Source organism: Helicoverpa zea, chromosome 8 (assembly GCF_022581195.2).
Source record: "Helicoverpa zea isolate HzStark_Cry1AcR chromosome 8, ilHelZeax1.1, whole genome shotgun sequence".
NCBI lineage: Eukaryota > Metazoa > Arthropoda > Insecta > Lepidoptera > Noctuidae > Helicoverpa > Helicoverpa zea.
Window position 1 is genome coordinate 6,838,122 of NC_061459.1, and position 19,557 is coordinate 6,857,678.

Consider the following 19,557-nt stretch of genomic DNA (forward strand, 5'->3'; position numbering starts at 1 on the left):
TATATTTACGAAAATGAACTCTATTCTAACGCAATAAGGTACTAAATTGGTTGCATAATACACAGAGGCAAATCCGAGCCGAGAGGGATAGTTCGAACGGAGGCTGTTTGTCTCTTTCTAACACCTTGCCAGCATAAAAAAATGTTGTGATCAAAAGTTTTGTCTTCCCAAAAACAATTGAATCACTTATATTTTTATCTTATTTTAACAATTGTAAGTCAACAAATAAATAACAATCGCATTAATTTATTCGTATTTATTATTAAAACATAAACAACATAAATTTTTATTTTGCTTTTTTTTATTTTCTAGCGGTAACCCTGAACATTCTTGGCGCGTAATCAGCATTTAAAATTTTGTTTATATTTTTTTGTATTAAATCAATTTAAACTATTAAAATGGTGAAAAAGTGTTGCGTTTCTACTTGCAAAAGTGAATCCTATGGTGGTTGCAATATATCGTTCCACAGGTTAGCTAATAATAACATTTTCGTAAACCAAACAACTAGGGTGCCCATGAATTCTTGTAACGAGTCAAAATATGGGTGATGGATTTTAAAACTGTTGTACTATTGTTATAGCTTCCCAAAAAATGAAGAAAGGCGACATAAATGGCTCAGCAGTCTATATATGAAGTAGAAATACAAAAAAAAACAGTCTTCACTTCGAATCTTCCTGCTTTTATACTGCTAATTTCCGCTAATTATTAAAAGCCTTTTTTAGTATCTTAAGGTCACAAACTGCGTAAGTTAAAACTTCAATACTAATCTGTGTTTAATAATCTTAGCAAATTCGGATTTGTCTCACATAGCTTAATCTCATAGTCACCCTATTAGAAAGGGACAGACAGCCTCCGTACTAACTGTTTCACTCGGCTCGTTTTTTGGGTTTATATGCGCAGTCCTGTTTACTAATATTATGTCTATGGGTCTGTCTTACTGGAGGCCCTACATATTCTCAGCGGGGCCCAGTAGGGCCATGGCCTGCCGGGGCTGCGGGTTGTTCGAAAGAGATACCGCGGCCCTGGTAACAGGCTGGTCACATAAAAGGCCTATGACGGAACACGACGGTTTTTAGTCAGTAAGTCTGTCACTCCCTGCTAACCCACAGCGGGAGGGGTCATTTGATGATTTTTGACGTGGTTAAAAAAAAGGCCCTGCATATTTACTGGATTAATGGGCACCTACTGTAAAAAAATTTAGGGGAGCTTATGGACCTAAAAGATCACGGGGCCCTGGACACGTTTATACCACATAGTCCAATAGATAAGGCCGGTGAGACACCTGCAACCGGGGTTTGGAAACGATTGATTGTTGGATTGAACAAAACTGGCAAAGATTACAAATATTACCAAGAACAAGAACCGAACATGTGCCTATAAATATTCATTTAGTAAATAAATACACTCTTACAAAGAAGCAATGTAAAGAATAAAAAAAATGCCTTACGACTGCCAACAGGCAGCGTCGGTGTCGCATTCCTCGGCCCAATGTCATGCATTGGCGCCACTAGTTTCGATTAGCAGTCCATAAACTATGAGTGGCTACTGATATGATCAGTTGTTTCTGTATTCCCAGAACGAGATACCTATCAAATGTTTAATGCAAAACACATGGCCAACGATATGTTATTTAAAGTGGGAAATGTAGATTCTCACATACTTGTATTAGGTACATTAGGTACCTACGTTCAATAGGATATTTTTATCTCATTAGTACATAGGGATCTAAGTGGAGCTTTCCTGGCACGTCTTACGAATGTTATCATTAGGGTGCGTCCACATCTGGCGAATGCGCCGCGAATGCGCAGCACGCGAGCCGATCGCGAGCTGTCCGCGAGCTGCGCGCGTGCATTTTTGTTCGTGCGCCGCTTCTGCGCCGCCCGCGCGCAGCTCGCGCGCGACCTAAGCGCCGCACGCGAGCGGCGCGCAGGCGGCGCGCGACGTCTGCCATCTTCGATAGTACTGAGCCAATATACGGAACTGTAAGGGCGAGAACTGATTGCGCGCAGATCGCGCGCCGCTCGCGCGCTCTATACGAGCCTTGCGTGAGTTGCGCTAAAGAGGCGCACCGAACTATTGCAGTGACTGCACGCGCGCAGCTCGCGATCGGCTCGCGTGCTGCGCATTCGCCAGATGTGGACGCACCCTTAGGTATGGTTTTCCCGTTGAATTTTAAGAAACCCAGATGAAAATTGGTTAGGTACCTACATAGCATAAAATATAGAAACAATTTTTTTTGGCATTTATTTTCCTACATTTAAACCGCATGAAAATAGTAAGTACTTACCTACCTACATTTGCACATTTGCAAGTTGAAGAAGTTCCTCCCTTTGTAACAAGATGAGGATTATTATTTTTTCATAAATATTTACAAAATCAGTAGAAATTTTAAATCTTAATGTGGTGAATTCGATTTAAAATCGATACCTTACAAACCATAGGTAAATTTATTAATACCTAAATAATAGTAAAAAAGTGTTACAAATTTACACAATTCAGTTAGAATAACTTTTCATACAACAAAAATAAAGCTGTGGCTAATAAACTGCTGTACAATGTTCTAATTACTGGGATAAACTCCGTGTCTTATTGCGAGTATTATCGGATTGACCAACTTGGCCCGCTGCAGCAATCTGCTGGCAGGTGCAATATCAACAAAGATTACGAATAAAAACAGAAAGGTAATTGATGTAGACGTCCCGGCCTAGTGTTTTAAGAACTGCAGCAAAATTTATCAAGTACATACTTTATTTGTTAGGCGAGTGTGAAAATGTCAACACACATTTTTTTGCGCTTACGTGACGTGTATTTCGGGACATGATTGCGTTAAGGTCAAGTGCAAAGTCGAGACGTTTTTATACGTCGGCGCCGCCGGTTGGTACATGCAATAAAAATATTTTCAAGATTTATAGTCAAACTCTACAGCACCAAGCGTAATAATTTGTACCATATTGTACATGCCTACAGAATGGCGACACATAGCTGCATGCAACGCATGAATGCATCAACGAACACACCCACGTCGCATCCTAAGTATGAATAATGGATACAAATGACATGCAATTAATTATAAACTAGCTCTAATTAATGCCGGCCAAGTCCCAAATGCATCTACTGCAGGTGACAAGGCCGCCTCGAGACTGGCAAGTGACACTCATAATTTTCAATGTGGGTATATGATGTGCCATGATGCTTGTCCAAATCAATGAAATACAACGCGTATAAATGTGATATACAATGCTTAACTAGGCCGACTATGTCGTTGAGAGCAACGATCGTCCTGTCTTATAATGAAATACTTGTGTTTAGATTTAAGATAGCAGTTGCTCTAGATACCAACGGATTACTTGTAAAAAGAAAACATCAATCAAATTATAAGTTAAAAATAAATGCCACATGTGTGTCTGTTACTGTGACTCAATGCCGGCTAACATTCTTTCTTAATTAAATTTTAAGCGACACAAAAAAACTGCAATTAAAATGTTTGTAACATGAGACGACTGTTATTTACGAACAATATGCATGTAACAATAGGCACATACATAACAAACGTTCGACTTTTCTGAAAGACATACCAAAATAACAGTTCTTCGGTTCACCCTTCACAAAATTAACTGTAACCAACTATTCAGAAATAAACGGGTGTCAAGCAATATCAATGATGTACGATTTAGAAAAAAAATGTTTGGCAACTCTGCAATGCGATGTTTTGCATTAATATTTATCATTTTTGAAATCATTAGTCTTGGAAGTAAGTCACTTTGGCGAACTCGTAAACATTGAAGAATGGTTGGTGCATAGCAATTCATTTATTCAACAAATGCATTAGTCGAGTCAGGTGACCTCTTATTTAAAGTCACTTTGAAATTACTAGAGCAATTGTTATTAATTATTAGGTACTTTACATACCTAACAGTGATTGATGCTTATATGGATTTATGCCATAAAGTTACAATGTTTTTAAAACATACAGGTCATCTTTCTCTCTTCTAGAGGGAAAACAAGAAGCAAGCTAAGTCAGCATAGTGCCGGATTTGGAAGTTCGTAATTACTCTCTAAGCTATCTTATGGGCTCTAAATCCAAGATTGGGCGACCTTATAATATTATCAAACATGTATTTCCAGTGTTCTATGTGAACATGATTGACTCTAGACTAATCAGTCCATCTTTTAAATTAGAAAAAAATACTGGGCCCCATCATGAACTCGTACCTTGGTTGTTATTAGTTTGTGGGAGAAAATATGTTTACCTGAACTTTAAGAAAGACCGATTATTTTTTGATTAACATAAATTTAATCATATCTGGCCAAAACATAGTCTTAATACTGCTATCGACAGCAGTTAGAATATACATATTTTAGAACGAAGACCTGTTGCACGGTGGACCGATGATTTGAAGCAGATGGCGGGCGGTGGATGATAAGACCAGGATGTTGGCCCTCAAGGGAGGCCTAGGTTCAGCCTCGACGCCAATAGGCTGATATGATGACGACTGCCAAAAGACAGATATAATTTTGAATATCATGTCCGATGATAAATGACGTGAGTGGTAAATAAATTTCAGAAATGTTCTTTCTTCAAACTGTATGGAACTCCTACATGCAATGATAGTCTGTGGATACTCATTGAAAATTACAAAACTATAAAAATTAAAACGATACTTGATTTTCGTGGCTATACATTTTTGAAAGCCGCTTTATTAAGTACAAAGTACCAAAACATATTATTTATTATTTAGCAGTTCAAATCTATTAACTTTTGTGTGTAGAACAGTCCTTTGGTTAACATAAAACTATGTGTATTACATAACATTTGTGCTATACATCAGAAATTTAATAGTAGATTTCACTTAGTGATTTTACTTTTAAATTCTTTCAAGAGTTGAAGTAGCCTGAAGTGTCTACATAGCTCATTACGTAGGTATTCAATGGTTTGCTCGAGTTGCATTAAGAATTTAGTTTATGCCATAATATTCATTATCAAACGTTAAATTAAGTCATTTTTAACACTGCTTTAAAATTTCGATAAACGACAGAATGTCTAATATGGCAACATTAAAAATTTTGCGTAGTGCAACACAAGCACATCTGAAAATGAGAGATAATAATTTTGTCATATGGCAACATAAATACTTCAGCCCAGCCCTTTATTGCTTACATACACTAAATAACAAAAAGAGAACAACACATTTATTTTCTCGCTAGATAGGAGAATAAGTTTTTAACATGGTAGACCATCAAACCTATGGATACGACGACCACGGCCTCGGTGAAATAGCCCGTGACCGTGTCCTGAATTGACTTCTCTTTGATGAGATCCGCAGGCTCCGGGTTACTTTCAGCCACCTGAAATGTTTAAAGGAACATTTGCAACACAATGTCCCGAGGGAACTACTTCCCGTATGGATAACAATCAGTCTACATCCTTTCTCAGGCGGCTCAGTAGTTTTGGACAGACGGACATTTTCGCATTGGTAATAAATATTAGTACTAGTAAGGATTACTACTGATAGCTAGAGTAATGACGAGGTGTTCTATTAATCTCCTTCTTTTTTTGTCTGAATTAGTTGCCAGCGATGTCAGTAATAATTAAGATTCATAAAAATATGAAAAATTCTTACCTTCTTTAGTATTATTTCTACTCTTTCAGAAGCTGTTTTAATATTATCGATGTATGAAAGGAGCTTATTTGCCGCATCATGTAATTTATCACGAAGCATAGAGTCTGGGGGTTCAAATTTGATTTGGTCTTGAATTTTTTTGTATTCCCGCAGTGTGTACTGCAATGTCGCTTCTAATACATATATTTGATGGAGATGAGATCCCAACGATGTTAAGTAGTTTAGCATACTGAAAAATAATGTTTATACTTATATTAGGTAATTGGAGTTTACATGGATCTATAATTTATGAAAATAAAGATTTTTTGTGTTTGTATAAACATATTGCGAGTTGGTAGTATAACATTTTTTCTCTTAAAACAAAACTGATATCCAATTGCTTTTGATGATAGTATAGGTAGTCTTATTGGTGTGATGATAGTAAAATTTAGGATTTTTATAATTAATGAACATTATGACATAGGTACTTACCTAAAATTTTCTTGTTTCTGTGCGGTCATTCCGGCCACAGCTTTTATTTTCCAGTTTCTTTTATGAAAATTTCGCAACCCACTCTTCAGTCTTTGTCTTTCGTATGGTAATTCCATGCCTAGTTTCAACATATCACTTTCTTCTAGCAGCAAAAATGTTCTCAAGTCCATTCCAGTCTTCATAATCGTTGGGGTATAATTTTCAAGATGCATACCATATAGTAGATGTGGTATCTCGCTTCTGTAATCTGGTCTGTAAATAGAGATATATTTATTGAGAAGTGCCTTAAAGAAAAACGCGGATTTTACAGTGTTGACATTGCTATTAGAATTTCAGTAGGCTTGGTTTTCCATTGCGGTTTTTAAATATGCTATATAACATATAACATTAAACAAAATAATGTTCTTTTATAGCCGAAAATAAAAACAGACCCGCCACAAGTTATTGTAGCTAATTTTATGCAAACATTTAATTTGTGTCTAAACTGAAAAAGTAAAATAAGAGCTTACTTTTCTCCTTTTTTAATTCCTGGATAGAAATCGTGCCAAGTGGTGATTTCCATATAAAATGAGTCTTCATGTTCATCCGGAATCTGAAGATGCCTTTTTAGAATTTCAACAATGTTACTGTATTCATGTAACTCTGCTATCTCCAACGGTGTACGGTTGTACTTGTCAACTTCCGTCATCCTTGCACCTCGGGCTATGAGTATTTCTAATATTTCTGGTTGGTTGTGGTGAGCTGCCCAGAATACCGCCTGTAAAGAAATTTGAACTGATATTAGCACTAAAATATAAACATGACTTTATAGAAACTTTTTTTTTTATAATTGCAGTGGATTGCAAAACTAACTTAATTTCAAATTATTAGCGGCTGTTTTAAACAAAATAGCCTGTACTTACTGTCCATCCCTGTAGATCTCTAATTTCAATATTAACTTTCAGATCCAACATTTTTTGAACGACAGCAACCCTGCCACAGCCTATTGCCTTCATAAGAGGTGTTTGTCCGTAGTTGTCGATACAGTTGAGTTTGCAGTCTTTGGCTATCAAATCCATGACAATGTTGTATATGGCATCGTTGCTGGCGTTACTGTTTGAGCAAGCAGTCATCACAGGTGTCATGGCATCTGAAATATTTGGAAGAAGAATTGACTCATTTTGTTTAAGATTGTATGAGAAATAATTTGTAGCCAGCAGTAGTGTATGAAAAAATAACAGATTCGGGAGAATCTCTTCTTTCTCAGAAAGGTGGTTAAAGAGGTCATAATCCTGTGGATTAAAGATAGCAAATGTATTAAAGAATAAATTTTGTTGCTTAATGTGATTGCAGAGTGTTGATTAATTTGCCAATAGTGGCACACAGCTATGTTGCGTTAGATGGGAGGTTAACATTGACATAGTTTGGAAAAGTCTACCAAATGATATTGATAAATAATAGCAATTGAAACTAAGGCCAATATCCTTTACATTTGAGAACTTATTATACTTGAGAATCAACTTACCACAGCGATAGTTGGGATCAGCGCCTTCTGTCAAGAGGTATTTAACAATAATGTCCTGTGCATGAAAACATGCATGCATGAGAGCAGTCCAGCCACTTTCTAGCCTAACATTGACATCATTATTTAATCCTGAAATAATAATTTATAACAGTCAAAACCAAAGATATTGTTTAAATACCAATTTACTTACTATTATGTAGCAATAGGTGTTAATACTAACTCCTCTGGGTGACAAATATATTAATAATAAAAAGTTTCAATCAAAAGAAGAAAGACTTTGTCTTATTTTAATATTCAGAATCTATATAAAAGCCAAGTTTCACCAAAGTATTTGTTATGTGGGTCATTCTAAGTTAAGAAGTACTTTCGACGGCAACAACAAAAAAATACATTTTTTTTCAATAAACTTTACAAATAACCTATTTATCACTTAAAACTAAATGTTTCCTATGTGGTCACTCAAATTTATTGCAGAAATGTACGTAATTAAGTCACAATAAGCTCTAATATAAGAAAAATGTCTCTCCCCTGGTCTGTCCCCCAACCGACTTTATTTGTAAATCAGTAATTATGAATGTATTAAAATTCAATAATTATTTTAAACTCTTTAATTTTATAGGTACAGTAAACTTAGTAATAGTATCTTACAAGTAAAAGTGCTTTTATTCCAATTCTTTAAAAAAAATATGAACACCAAAATTTGTCCACCAAGTTTCGTGTCTCGTCCCCTGGTCTTTTGTTTTCGTTCAAAAATCAGTTTTGCTCTCCTAGTCTGAAGAAGTTGTGACCTTGAATGCATAGTGTGTAACGTGAAGTTAGCAGCAAACGGCGCATAAGCAACTGCGCCGCCTTTATTGTCGGCCATTTCGATCACGCTACTCGCTGGGTGCAGAAGAGTTATGTGAATGCAGTCTTTCCTCTGATAAGTTTTACATTGCAATTTTTTGTTAAAATACTAACATATACTTCAATATTTACTATGAATAGTGTGTACATTGTTATGTTTGTGTGTGAATGACGTACGCGAAATACTTTTACGGCTATTTTAGATTTCTATCGAAAATGTATCTCCCCTGGCGTATTTCCCCTGGCTCTTTTGATGGCAGGGGAGATACTTAATGTCCAGGGGAGATACATTTTTACGCGTTTCCATTAATACTTCTAGTTTTCTCTAATCCTTTACTTGGCGTTATGCTTATTTTAGCTTTACAGTACATATTACGTTTTATTTACAGAAAAATGGCTTGAAAAGAAGAGGATAGCAAACGATTACGATATCAAAGAATTAAAAATGACCCGGATAAGTATTTCATCGTTGTACTTGTTTTTTTTGTAGCGTTGGACTGCACAGATTTAAGTGAATCTATTTCTTCCGCTTGTTTTTTTATTTTCAGGTTTCTTGCTTTTCTTGCTCGAGTGGACTTTTGCTGCACGATCTCCCGCGAAGCAGCTAGCCTACTGCCGGACTGCCAATTGGGGATCTGGAGGCGAGAGTCTTCTTGCGCCTGTACTACTGGCGCGAGGAGGCTCAGGGCCGGGAGGGAACTCCGTTGCCGCGGCAAGTTATCGAGCAGCGGGCGGAGCTCCGGCGCGATCTCATGGTGGCCTGGAGGGAACGACTGTCGCAACCCAGTGCAGGGCACGCCACCATAGTGGCGGTAAGTCCCCTCTTTGAGGAGTGGCTCGGGAGGAGTCACGGCGCCCTGACGTACCGCATGACGCAGGTCCTCACCGGACACGGTTGTTTCGAGAGGTACCTGCATCGAATCGGTCGTGAGGAGGCGCCTGGGTGTCACCACTGTGCGGACAGCCCCAAGGATACGGTGGACCATACAGTCCAGGAGTGCCCTGCGTGGGAAGGGCACCGCCGGGTCCTCGTCGAGGCTTTAGGCGGCGGCGACCTCTCGCGTCCGGCCCTGGTTCAGGCCATGGTCCGGGGCGAGAGGGAATGGGATGCCGTCGCCTCCTTCTCGAGCATGACTGCTTCGCACCTCTCATCCCGGCCGCCGCGCTGGAGCAGGTAGACACCACGGGCGCCGGGTGTCGCGAGCCGACTCCCGGCCACCGTAGGCGTAGGTCTGTGAGCGGTGAGTTCGAGTGGCTCATCGCTCATGTCTATTTTTAGACAACAGACCCGTGTCGGCGGGACGCGTTGTTCCACGCGCTCCTCAAAGAGATGTCAGCAACCCCAGCGGGGCCCAGTAGGGCCAAGGCCTGCCAGGGCTGCGGGTTGTTCAAAAGAGATACCGCGGCCCTGGCACATAAAAGGCCTGCGACTTTTGATGATTTTTGACGTCGTTAAAAAAAAAGTTGACTTTTGCTGTGCTGCCTGCGTTCACCTGTTTATATTTTGAGGAGGCGGTGGGCCTTCATTATCTGAACATGGTGGTGTTACAAAAGCATTACATATATCTTGGAGTGCTAAACGTCTTCTACGAATTTTGCTTTTTCTCTCCATATTTCAAGTTACTGTTATTCAAAAGAGAATTTTTTGTTTTTGTTTCTTTTTATTATTGTTTTTCATGTTTTGTACCTAGCACATAAGACTGCTAAGAAATGAAAAGTCTAATTATAAATAATTCATAATTAAAATAAATAAAGATGATTCTTAAAATTAACCTCGTTATATTTTTTATCTCTTCCCTGTTCATGAAGTATCTTCCCCTGTACACCTTGTCTCTCCCCTGTATTGTGTATTTCCCCTGGTCACTTATAAAACGAGATAAACCCAAAAAATTGACTGGCCCCTTTGTAAACGTTTTCAACGTAGCCGTTTACATTTAAAAATGTATACTTAAGTAAAAATATATAAAAAAAAACTCGTGCCGCCATTTCATACAACGAATTACCTCTTAACTTAGAATGACCCATGTATTGCTGTTGGTGAATATAATGAATGAGTAAATAAATAAAGCCCATTCATCGTTTGAAGCTTGATAAGGAAAAAACATCATGGGATACCTAAATACTCACTCTGATGAGATTTATTGCTTGGGATGCCAATTTAGTTCGAATAAATCTGAGCAATGACCTGGCTTTTCTAGGAGTAGATATGTTATATGCTTCAGTTACCAAATTATACTTACTGGTAGTAACAATTTGTCGAACTTCATGTAAATTTCCATTTATGATGGCATCCTGTAGGTCCATTTCTAGCTGCTTCTTTTCATTTTGCTGTTGATGTTGGTAGTAATTTCTAGGCTGAAATAACAAAGAAGATCCAGATGTTGATTTGGGACTAGACTGGATACTATAATGAATGAAAAAGGTCTGAAAGCTTTTGGGGACAGAAGTGAATACCCAAGGATGCCAACAGACCTGTGATAAGTAACTTGTAGTTTTGTCTTATATAAAACATTATTATTATTTAGCTTATCTATTTACAAAAGAGAGTATTTACATTTAAGTCTGAAAAATATTTAATGATATTGATATGACTAACATTTTCAAACCAATAAAGCTAAATTAATGGCATTAAGTATCTCCAAACAGTATTAATTGGTCATTAACAAATTATTGGCTTATGATTTGGTACTCGAGCTATTTACGCTGCTGCTGGAAATAACTGAACGACCCAGATCATTGAATTGTCAGTCATATGAAAATTGAGCACAACCATTTGGTAAAGATATTTCTTTCAATCTTGGATTTTAATCATTTACTATAGCTACATTTTAATAAGTATACGTATGAACAGTTAATTGTTAATCAAATATTAATAACAAAAGATGAATACTAACCGGCTTTTCGTAAAAGCCGTAGTCCTCATCGCTGTCTGAATCCGACTCGCCACCCGGTCTACCTGGCAAGAATTGAGCCATTATAATTTTTTCCCTAAATTATTTTGCAAAATAAATTATGCTTTCTCGATTTTTAATATTGTTTTTCATCTAAACTATTTATTTTGAGGTTAGGTTTAAAATTCAAAACAAAACTTTTTTGTAATATTGTCATTTCTCAGTGACATTGACATTGTTGACAGAAAATAATGTTGCCAGTAACAATTTTAATTTTGCATGATTGCGTTCAGAATAATGTAACAATGAGCTCTAAATCAGCGTTTTGGAAACAATAAATTAAATAACCAGAATTTTGGAAGGTAAATGAAAACACAACGTGAGACACGATTTGATGTGCCTTTTAAAATACATGTGGTAGTGGTCATCCGCCAACAAATTGATCGCACCAATTAATACCTTTTATTTTATGGACCTCGTATCAAATGTGTTAGTAATACTTATAATTGAAACATGGTTTTGGTGGAATCCTACTACTACTACTACCCTGGACTACTCTCCGGAAGTTTAGGAATCCCGACCTGCACAGATGTGACTTAGCCACGAGAAACTCCACAGTTCGTCTTTCAATGTCTTGTATATTATGATATCTTCTTTCTTTATGTTTATAACTCACCAGATGTTTCCCAATCCCACGGCGTTACCCGCGTCTCGGGGAATTATTTCTCCACATAGTCTAGCTTCCCAACCTTGGAAGACTTTCTAATTATTGGTTCAGTAGGAAGTTCCAGAGCCTGAAGGGTACAAACCAACTTTTAAATTAGATATGTACTTAGTATGGAATTATGGAAGTATATAGATTACAGTAATTCTCATCAGTTGCGACTGAGAGTCTTGATTGTACAAGCAATTAAAAATGCTTTGAATTTGAATGAGTGAATACTTATCCTTGAAAACAAAAGCAATGAGTCTCAGTCAATTTGAAGAAAGCCGAGTAAAAAGTCTGAAGTACAATTCACGAGGTTGGAAGTTATTCTTCGAGTCGAAAGGTAAGGATAATAGGCAACAGTTCCAATTAGACGACGAGGGCGTTTGTTAACATTTAATTAACGTCAGGGAGCTATTGTGTCGGCGGCGGCGCAGACACCAGAGCCGAGCTTCGTTGCTATGTCTTGATGAGCTGCAGTCACAATGTTTCCAATTACAACAGTTTTTTAGAATGCCACATCGCCTTAGTTAACCGTACGAACAATGGGTGGGTCGATTTTTTATGCGGAGATGTAAAGCAACGTGAGTAGTTGATATATAGGAACGTTTGTTAGTATTCGAGGCAAAAGTTAAGTAGGTATTGAAAGGTGATAGATTAATTTTATTATGGATAGGTAAGGCTAAGTGCCTTTACCTATTTACCTCATTACTGATTATTATACCTACTAGAGGCTAAGGAAACGGTTTTTGTAAAATTCTACCAAACCATAAAATTAATTCACAAATATGGCTAAGAGACAGATAACAGACACGAATAATTGGAGTATTTTTATGTCGGTGGTTGAAGAAATGTTTGTAAATGTAATAGAGATTTTTCTCAACGTCGTAGAAGGTAAAAGATTTGATTTATCGTAGTCGGTTGGTGAGGCGCACTGACCACCCGGGCGGGCCGGCTGCAGGGCCGCTCGCCGCCCGCCCGGACGCGTTATTAAACTTTTCCCCATATTAAACATTCCGGAGACGAATACATTTTATTGTTGCCTCGGACCGACGTCAGAGGCCCCTACAAAGCGAAACTCAAAGACGGCAATTGCGAAATAAATTGAAAGCAATTTGATATTGCGTTGTAAGTAATAGCCGTCAGAACCCACAAGTCTGTAAGAGACATTTTGTATGCAATTTAGAAGAATTTCAACGGGTCATTTGCTTGTAGCTTTTTCGTGGAATGCTGGGCTGAGATTTATGGTTTACCAGTAATAGATGGACTTACGAGTTATTATAACAAAATCCACAATCGTAGAGCACTTATATTTAGCGAGCGAAATACCATCTAAAGTTGTAAGAGCAAACAATCATGTATCTAATTATTATAAACTCTGTGAAAGTGTACGTACACAGTACGTACAGTGACTTATATGTTGGTATAGATAAACCATCCAATTAGACGGCAGCTTTGTTAACTTTTAATTAACGGAGTTGTGTATAGAATACTGTAAAGGTAAATGACTACCAAGTAACAGGGCTTCTCACTACTCTTACACGCTATTAGAATACTGTTGAGACCATGGTATATTCTTAATGATGTTACGACACAGAATATGAAGGATAATTTGTTTTTAATTTGTTTACCTCTATTTAAATGGTAGGTCAGATTGGTCAGAAGGGTGTATCGATTCTTTACAAGGAGTTGCTTTTAACAAAGCTGTAATTTCAATCCATCGGACTGTAGAATTTGTTTAAAAAAAGTATCATTACCTATCATTCATCAGTGTCATTATCATTGAAGAAACTGAAAACGCGTCGCAAACATCGTCCTACCCCCACTTTGTTGGAATATTAATTTAAAAATCCATGCGGTTTTGTATACAAACAGTATCAATCAGATAGTCTCGTTGCAATAGTATTAATCCTGTCTACATTTAATTGTTTTTTCGTCTCAGTCCATCTTGTAGACGTCTTCATCAGCCGACGGTCTAATCCGAAATCTCATTTCCGACGAATAATTGTAGGAAATAGAGCGGGCCTCTTCGGCGCCGTGCTGAAAAAACCCTTGAGGGAAGGAGATATACGCTATCTTAGCCTCGTTCAAAAAGATTTTTTAATCATGAAAAGTGTTATCAATATTAAACTAAGGCGAATACAAAACGTTAAGAGGCACTTAAAAATTAATAACAAAAGTGGAATAGAAAGCATGGCTTAAAAGTCATTTAGGTCCACGAATATTCAACATATTACAAGACCCGGTTACTCCACCATCAACACAGTTTTAATAATTCCATGATTTCAGACTTAACTGATAAGTCTAATCAAAACATTAATTGGTTCATTGTTACACTAACAAGCAAATTAATCAAGCTTATAACCGAATCAGGATTCAAGATCCCGTGTGGCATTGCAAGTCGACGATAAACAAAGGCAAGCTTGCAGCGAATTATATAGAGCCTTGTAAATTTATACATGTGAGTGCTGGCGTATATAAGTAACCGAGGTCCACCTCGCTAAGTGATTGGATCGGTCCATTATCTTGTATCAGCTGATTCCTTCAGAGCACTCCAACTCTTTTGATTCACTCTAAGCAATGAATGTAAATGTGGCGGTATTTATCTATTTTATCTATAGGAAGAGTATAAAGCACCATATAGTCAGCAGTTATAATGAAATTGTTCTCTTATCTGTTGTTGGTATGGGTATATTGAAGACGATGGTATGCCCTCGTTGGATTATATTAAGTTGTTCTTCAATAACATCTTGTAGTTTATGTAGAGATCTTTCAATGTTTTCTTCGTTGAAGGCAAGAGAATATCTTTATACCCTGGTTTTAGTATACATTGTCAAGTCACTACACAGTTACCTATGTGAGATGACGACAAGGAGAAATTAACTTGACATTTCCTTTTGCGCAAGTGGTTTAAATTTTGCATTGCACTCATAAAAACAACAAAAGCTATGAAACTCCTTTATTTACCTCCACATTAACTGCTTAGGATGCTTAAATAATCAATAAATCGACTACCAATATCAGTAAACAAAGATTTCTAGCGAACACAAATATCGTGTTCTTAGTTCAATAGTTAATTTATGTGCATACATATTTATTGGTTACGTAAGTACCTAGAAATATTGTAAGGAGAAGCGAGAGAGTTACGAGGTAGACTTATGGCTTCCATTCAGTGGAGGAGAGATAATGCTTGCAGGCAATCACATAAGTGGATCAAATAGCTGTAGTCCATTTGGATAATGAACTAGCGACTGTGTTGCCTCGCTCACTTCTTTTTATTGTGCACTCCTTCATATAACTAATATTAAGTATTTATTATTTATGTTAAAATCGGGTTCAGTGTTTGTAAATTATTGATTAAACTTATTTATGGTAGCTTGCAAATTTAACTTCGGACTTCGGACTATTTATGAAATTGTGCGGATTAAAAAATCAATGTGACATTGAAAGGACGTGTTATGTGTTGTTACAATAAGAAGCACTTTAAAAGTGGCTATAAAAATATTTTCCCAAGATAGGTAAATCAGTTGTTATTTTTATTCAAAATTCCATAAACAATTCTTGTTATGCACAACCACAACAGGATGTAATTTAAATCTGGTTTACAATTTCTCGTTTAAATAATAAGGCCGTTAAATAATATGAAATGTATTAAATCTGTTCGCAACAATATACACGTGTAAGAGCCTTGCCATTTATAGCATTTTATGTTGTCATGAGCGACATAATTAAAATTACCCAAAAGTTTTTTTTTATTGTCCTTAATAAGTGGTTAAGGTTACTTTAGGTATCCGTAACATTCACGGTTTCGTTTAAGTAGATTGTTTTTAAGCAATTATCCATTAAAGTGCATTTATATAGGTAGTAAAATGGTGATTAAAGCACAGTAAATAAGGGCAAGAAAATATGTTTACGTTCGGATGAAGGATAATAATTTACTTAATTGATTGCAAAATTGATACGTAATTGCAACTAGTATTTTAAGTGCTGGTGAAGGTCTATTTTAATGAGTCATTTAAGAAATCATTGACTATATTTTCGTTATGAAGCAATTTCATTAATAGTTAAGAAAGGGTGCAGCCTAGGGTTACCATACAGTTCCAGAGCAATTACTTACTTTTTAGCATTGTAGTTACTGAGAGCTACTGACATAATACCTACATAAACAAAATAACTCTATAGTGTATTGAAAGTGGTATCTGATCAATCCATTATCGTGGCTGGTATTCTGTCCAGGGGCTGTTAGGCCCAAGTTAGTAACACACATTTTCCATTTCCCCCTTGTCCCTGTAACGGCCCACTTCTGCGTCTTCCATAATTCAATCCACACTGAATGCATTGTGAGAATTTGTGCGACGATACGACTCGATAACGTACCTTGCGACGTTTTATGTGATGATTTACGGAAAAGGTTTGCTTTACCATGGCTCAAACCAATACTGTGAAGAAGTCTGTAGGTGTGCATAAGTACATACTTACAACCTTATCATATCAAAATACGTAAGTATACAAGTACTATATTTACGTCAATGGAACTTATTGACATTATAAATTACCTAATTGACACGCAAGTATTATCAAAGCCAACAGTCCAAGTGTTTTTAATATAATATTAACGAAGTATTTTTAAAGATTCGCCTTATTACGATGAGTCTAGAGATAGTACAATTCGTTGTTTAATTAATTAACTTTATATACCTTAGCTTTAATAAACGTAAAACTGTAGGCGTAAGAATTAATTAATTATCTCATTTACCGTCCAAAAAGTGTATTAAAAATAACTCGCCAGGTTTGGCTTTGCGTTAATTATAACAAACTAACGAACATCGTGTTAATTGTTTAAACAAAAGACTTTTATTGATAATGTTGTTCATTAATTAATTTGGAATGTTAAAAAGAGGCATCATTATAATAAACGGTCTTGATATCGATTTCTACAGAGATCTGATCTATGGAGAAAAAATGTGGTGCAACAGGTTAATAGGAGTCCTGTGCCATTTTCTTTTTACTGACCTTTCAATGACCAGATGCTGTCTATTACCTATATGAAGCTGAATAGCTCTCGCCAAACTTTATGTCGGCTCAGATATCGCGCGAGTCACTGGGCAGTAGAGGTGGACGAGTTGAGTTGCCGTCAAGTTTGGCAAGAATTTAACTCCTTTTATAGAAATCAATTTTCTTAATATAGGTACATCAACATTTGTCACTTGCTAACTGAGTTTTTGTACTGTAAGCAGTTAATTGTATTACTACAAGAACTCTAAAATTATCATACTTAAATAAATTCAAACATGTTTCACAATTTACCTATACAATTTGAAAGTCGAGTATCGTGACTGGATTATTTAGACACTAAACTTATTCCAGCCATTTATTAAATTAATATTTCATTAGTCTTATGCAAATATTTGTACTAAGAATATTCAACAGCGTCCAGTAATCTATTTTAAGATCGAATGTCCACTCGCTACATAGATATGCACTTTGCTTTGAGTGCTGTTCCACGGTGACATTTCTACGCCCGTGTCTGCACTGAAACGGAAGGTAGAATAGATGCGCCGTACTCCTCATAGGTACGTTAAATTCTAATTCAGCACTGAAATAGAGTAAAAGCATGTATTTTAGATTATTAAATTCAGTATTGTTCAGTAGGGCTTTGAAAAGTTGTATTTGTTAAAACTGAATGTTTCTGTGTTTAGATATGTGTTGTCACTGAAAGCATGGATATTTCATTTGTCATGATTTTGTTGATTGACTGTTTATTTAGTTTACCGCATCCATCGGACTGTTTATTGCAGCAGCGAGGACGCAGCGTGCACTAACGCACTAGCAGTGTTTCCTTGATCCAGTCTATTTCGGCGGGATCCATTACCTCGAGAGTAGCGGCAAGAAGCAATCTCATTGAATGACCGTCTTTACCCCCCACCCCCACGTACCCACACCCACTGATCCACGCCAATCGGTAAATATGCGTGTTAAATATGTATGCGCTGTAAGACGCTCGTAAGTGTATTAGATTTTGCTTGCTTTTTCATTCTGTCAAGTTACTATATAAGTACACACACACTAGTCAATGCACACATAAACATATCCGCTCAATTTGCTTACGCATTCAACGCACGCACCGATTTATTTCCACGCGAAAACTTGGGTTACCTAAAAGTATTAGTAGCCATTTCTAATGTATCATTTCTCCTCAAGAGCCTCGAAAGGTTGATTTCCATCGTGGACGTGGGTAAAAGATGTTTGTTTACCTTGGAAAAAATTTAAGAGAGCCCTTTTTAATATTGCAGGATTATGTGAAATCCATTAGTCATTGAGAGTACCCATTTGTCAGTCTATTTATCTATAGCAACACACTTATTTGAATCTATAAGCCGTTGGCTGCACAAGACTAAGTAATAATGTCTATCTGACAAAAGCGAAAACTTGGAATGCACTTCGCACGAAGTGACTAGACTTTTCCATTAGGGGCAATTATCAGGCACAACAGAGGATCCCGTGCTTTCACCAGCGAGGCAACCCCATCCCGGCGACGGAACCTGTTAGAGATAACGTCATAAAGTCGCCGATGCAGAGCCGGACTAACGTCTTTGCTGTTGCGACGCCCTCACCTCGGGGTAATGGACCGCACTCCCTGTGTACCACCCTGCCTCCTATTTTGAAACGCGAATTTGCAATATTTATGACTCAAGATGTTGAGTGAACATTAGTGTAGATGTTGACAAATATTTTTGAATAAATCTATTCTTTTCCTGGACGTTGGATTGGACTGTGTTTTATTGAGTTTATGAATTTAATTACTCATATCGACGTATTAAATTACACTTTAACGAATCTTTTCATGCCGATATTCGCAGATATTCACTGTTATACTGATTTCCCCAGAGAACCTTAAATTTTCCCACGCTATTACAAGCAGTTTAATTTTTCCGAATGGTTCTAGGTAATATTTTTTATATTTTAGGTACAAAATTTGTTTTTTATCTTTAAACATTAGACCAGAAAATTGAGACTAAACAAAATAACACAAAAATGTCTGACTATAACTAAAGAGGTTAGCAACGCTCTTAAAAACAGGTTCGTCTAGTAATATTGATGTACAACATGATATTTTGCTCGGCACTTACGTAAATAATAATTAGCACTGACATTATCCATTAGCTTTTAGAGATGTCCATGTATAGTGATGTTAAATAATCGGTTCATGACAAGCGTAGGTCTGGTAATGAACTAATGGCGTATCAAACATCGCAGGGTCCCCCGGCTCTCGGCCGCTCTCGGGTAATGGAGCAATGATGGTCCGTCACTCTACATTTGACTAGGCGGCTCTCACAGCGCCGCTCGCCACTTACCTAATGCTAGCGGACTTGCACACTGTACTAACGTGTCGCTGCGATACGTAGATATTAAATGGCATTGTTTATTACTATTTAAGCTCTTATTATCTTAGAATAGCTGTATAATCTTGTTTTTGTAGGTTGTTTTGTTTTAGAATAATATTTTTTTCATTACATT

The 19,557-nt window shown here is 36.9% G+C and overlaps 1 protein-coding gene across 2 annotated transcripts; it reads right to left on the reverse strand.

The window, feature by feature from the left end:
• Positions 1 to 4,271: 4,271 nt before the first annotated feature.
• LOC124632688 (ankyrin repeat, SAM and basic leucine zipper domain-containing protein 1) lies at positions 4,272 to 11,537 on the reverse strand. Of its 2 annotated transcripts, XM_047167629.1 has the most exons (9): positions 11,337 to 11,537; positions 10,683 to 10,797; positions 7,597 to 7,725; positions 6,995 to 7,221; positions 6,602 to 6,849; positions 6,093 to 6,344; positions 5,622 to 5,850; positions 5,244 to 5,346; positions 4,272 to 4,493 (listed from the first exon to the last, which is right to left on the reverse strand). In XM_047167629.1, the coding sequence occupies exons 1-9, from the start codon at positions 11,415 to 11,417 to the stop codon at positions 4,459 to 4,461; spliced, it is 1,419 nt and encodes a 472-aa protein (XP_047023585.1). In that variant the 5' UTR covers positions 11,418 to 11,537; the 3' UTR covers positions 4,272 to 4,458. The 2 variants fall into 2 exon arrangements, with proteins under 2 accessions (XP_047023585.1, XP_047023584.1); XM_047167628.1 differs by lacking the exon at positions 4,272 to 4,493 and having other exon boundaries at positions 4,663 to 5,346.
• Between the last annotated feature and the right edge of the window lie 8,020 nt (positions 11,538 to 19,557).